At 42.5% G+C, this 4,167-nt stretch overlaps 1 protein-coding gene across 1 annotated transcript; it reads left to right on the forward strand.

Moving 5' to 3' along the window:
• The first annotated feature begins 1,267 nt into the window (after positions 1-1,267).
• LOC143942233 (posterior protein-like) lies at positions 1,268-3,518 on the forward strand. Its single transcript, XM_077463482.1, has one exon. The coding sequence runs from the start codon at positions 1,268-1,270 to the stop codon at positions 2,723-2,725; it is 1,458 nt and encodes a 485-aa protein (XP_077319608.1). The 3' UTR covers positions 2,726-3,518.
• The last annotated feature ends 649 nt before the right edge of the window (positions 3,519-4,167 follow it).

Below are 4,167 nucleotides of genomic sequence, written 5' to 3' on the forward strand. Positions count from 1 at the left end.
GATTGAACTGATCGGTTACTTCATTTGGCACCCCAGAAGGCGTGTAAAACGTATTTTTACACAGAATCCACGAAAATCTAATGTATTTTTGTTTCTGAGTCCCTGTAAGTCACGACGATCCTCAAAGACACCCAGAACTGAAAGTCATCTCTAGTGTGGACAAGATTGGCGCTGGCTCGCGAATTCTGAAACCACGCTTGGATGAGCAGGAGGATTCTGTGAGATATTCCACTGGTAGAAACGGACGCGTGAAACCTGGTGAGAATTGTGACTGATATATATATATATATATATATATATATGTACATTATTGTTGTGTTTGCTGCAGAAACTGTAACCAGAGGGCAAATTGGCGCACTGGCGAGATAGGGGGACTGATCATCCCTGGTTATGTGATATAACCGCAGATTGACAGGATAAATCATACAATTTTGAGGGAAAAGTGGAAATATCCACATGATTGTGAAAAAGCTTTCTGTCCCAAAAGAAATTCCCTATGACCTGCTATCGGATAGGAGGGCATTGAATAAGAGTGTGTTCTCCTAAAGAAATTCGTGAGTAAACGGATTTGTATTTGTTTTTTTTGTTTTTTTTTTGTCTTTTTGCATTTTTTTTATTTATTTTTTTTTCCCGCTGTTTTTTTTTTGTCTGTATTTGGAGTGGGACTACAGGTCAAAGCTAGCTTCTAAACAGCTTCATCTGTGTCTTTGTGTGTTTGGTATCTGTTTGTTTAGTGTATTGCTAATGCACAGTGTTGGTTAGAGAGTGGCAGGAATTACCATACATCTTTGAGGAAAAAGGAAAAGTGGGGGAAGTATAGGTTTTTATTTCTACACACGTGAGAGTGAAATAGCTCTGGTCCAATAAAACCAAGGCATTGATTAAGAGTGTGCCTTGTGTCTTGTATGCTGTAGAACCACAAGTCACTGTAGATTTAAACGTTCGTATCTGTTTTGTTTTTTTTTGTTTTTTTTTGGTAGGACCAGGGGGGGTTGTCCATTTGTTTATCTGTTTTCTATTGTCTAAGTAACTGGTTGAGCAATCTAGTGTGGATAGGCTAATTAGCATGTCAATGGATATCCTTGAAGAGTTTCTTGGGAAAAATGCTTGTATTCAATTCAACAGTATAAGAAAGGATGCTTTAACACACCAATTCAATGATCTATTGAAACAATGCAATACTCATAATGATGCCATAAAGTATAAAAAATCTTCAAAAAAGGGCAAGAAAAAGAGAATAGCCAATTCTGTATGCATGTTGCTGAGAATGAAAGAAATTGCAGAACAGAAAGAGTTGGAGTGGTATAAGGATAGAACAGAGTTACTAGGAAAGAAAGAAAATGCGAGTAGAGATATTGCAGCTATAGCGGCAAATGCGGACGCGGATGTTTGTGAATGTGAGGACATGAGGAATGAGATTGAACAATTGGTGACTGAGAATAGTGTATTGGAACAGGGGTTGGATGAATGGAAGGAAACATGTATGTTGAGAGAACAGTGTATCGCATCTTTAGAAAAGAAAGAGGCTGGGAATGTAAATGTGATAGAAATGCTTAGGGCAGAACTACAGGAATGTAAAAGTCAGCTAGCCCAAAAAGATCATACTATTGTGTCTTTGAGAGCACGGGCAATGGAGAACGTGCACACCCATTGCTGTGCTAACAAAGATGCACATTCCATTGTGACACAGGAGCAAAGAGAAGGGATACCGATCGAACAGCAACCAGTATGTTCGGCTGACAATGCTGAAGAGTCCCGGAATCAAAGTTCTTCTCTCTTCACTCCTGTGCCAGAAAGGACTGGACAAGGATTAGATATCATAAAAAGGGAGGGTAGCACCCAATCCACAACACTCTCCATACAAGATCGCACAAATTTGTGCCAGATTTTGGGAAAGTTTGACACTAGCGCTTCACCCATTAGTCTCTCGAACAGGCTGGAAGCTGTAGTGGCACAGTACATTTTGAACAATAGGGATGCATGCGCACTCCTCCGCGCATGGCTTCCATTGCAACTGTGTGAAAAACTGCAAACACCAGTTGGGAGTCATAGAGGTCTATCTCCCGAGTTAAACTCAAATTGGGGGAACTCGGCAGATAGAATGAGGGAAATGCAGCGCATAATGGGAGGAAGAGATACTAGGGGTTCAGACGCACTGGAAAATACAAAGTTTAGGAGGGGAATTGATCCAATACTCTTTTGCAGTGAATACTTCTCCATTTATAAAGCCACCTACAATTGTCCTGATATGTCTCCTGATGACAATAGCTTTCTGTGTTCTATGGCTAATAAATGCACATGTATAGATTACCATACCAGAATTGCACTGAGGAACGCCACCTCGTATCAGACCTTTATAAACATATTAAGGGACTGGGTTCGGGAGACAGATCAAGACAATAGGCCCCATAAAAGAGTTGCGGAGATAGTTAAAAGGGAAACTAGAGTGAGATTTGCAGGCAGGTGTTACAGATGTGGCAATACAGGCCATGTGATAAAGGACTGTAAACTGCCTAGGAGGAACATGGGTGAGAAGAAGCCTTGGCATAAGAGGGAACAGCAAAAACCTGGACCAGATAAGGTGGCGAAGGAGCCAAACGAGGCACCTGATGCTACAATATATGGTTCTCTTCGGGGGGAAGTACAGAGGATAGGGAAAAGGCTTGAGGAAAACCACGAGGAGTATAAAATCCCTCCCCCAACCAATCCTTATTTTAAACCATAGGGATGTCAGGCCCCGGAGTTGTCCCTAATATGTCAGCTGGACAGGGACAAAAGCGGCAGACCACGTATCCGAGGGGCGATAGGGGGCCATCGCACAAATGTACTTTTGGATACAGGGGCAGCTGTCAGCATAACTAACATTGAACTTCAAAAGGATCCTGCGGGGAGGCAAATTTTCCTTAGAGGATTCGGGGGACAACTAGTACCCTCTGAGCAATCAATACCCGTAAACATAGAAATAAAGAGGTTATGTGTGGAACACAGTTTGTTTCTTTCCCCAACACATGAGGGCACTATTTTGGGCTCTGATGTCATGGGGGCACACGGACTGATTCTCGATCTATGTAATTGGGTACTGTGGAAAGGGTCTAGATACAAAGGCAAGGTGCACATGGTCATGGACAGCGGTGAGGTTGCATCAGTTAAAACAAATGAAATCCTTGACCCGCAGGCAATACTGAAAACAGAGGACCAAATATTGGCTAAAATCTTGTGGCAACATAACAAAGTGTGGGCAACATCTAAAGCGCAATGTGGTAAAGTTTCAAACATGATTGTTAAAATTGAGGGCCCTGATCCGCCACCTCAGCGTCAGTACAAAATTCCACCCGAATCTATCCCATACATAGAGAGCACAGTGAGGAATTTATTGGCACAAAATGTAATTAAAGAATGCCAGTCTAAAACAAATGCAGCCCTCTGGCCAGTGAAGAAGGAGGGGGGGTGGAGGCCCACTGTAGATTTCCGTGCGCTAAACAGATGCACCCCATCTATTACAAATGTAGTTGCTAAGATGCCAGATATGATGACAGCACTGAAACCTTCAGCAAGGGTGTACTCATCAATTGATATATCAAATGGCTATTTTTCAATTCCCGTACATGAGGATAGCCAATACAAACTAGCCTTTACATTTCAGGGAAAGCAGTATGCATTCTGTCGATTGGCCCAGGGGTTCAAATCCAGCTCTACATACTTCCACATCTGTATGGTGGACATTCTGAAGACATTTTCTGAGCCAGAATGCATCATTCAATATGTGGACGACGACGTCTTACTTCAAACAGAGACAAAAGAGCAGCACTACGCTCTGCTGGAGGAACTCCTGACATTAATCGAGAATGCAGGTCTGAAGTTAAATCCCAAAAAGGCACAATTGATGAAGGATTCAGTGTGTTTCTTAGGTGTGATAGTTTCACAGGGGGGAAGGACTCCAGACCCGAACAAATGTGAAACTATCAGGAAACTACCAAGACCAATCACTAAAACTGCTTTGAGGCAGTTCCTGGGAATGGTTGGTTTCTGCAGGGACTTCATTGAAGGCTTTGCAGAAAAGGCAAGACCCCTGTATGAGTTTCTCAAAGGAGAAAAGAGGGAAACAGACCCCTTAGACTGGTTGGGAGAGCATGAACAAGCTTTCACCGAGCTAAAGGTGAGTCTGAT

The sequence above is a fragment of the Lithobates pipiens genome, unplaced genomic scaffold, assembly GCF_037356315.1.
Source record: "Lithobates pipiens isolate NorthernLeopardFrog02 unplaced genomic scaffold, aLitPip1_a1.2 Scaffold_30, whole genome shotgun sequence".
Classification (NCBI taxonomy): Eukaryota; Metazoa; Chordata; class Amphibia; order Anura; family Ranidae; genus Lithobates; species Lithobates pipiens.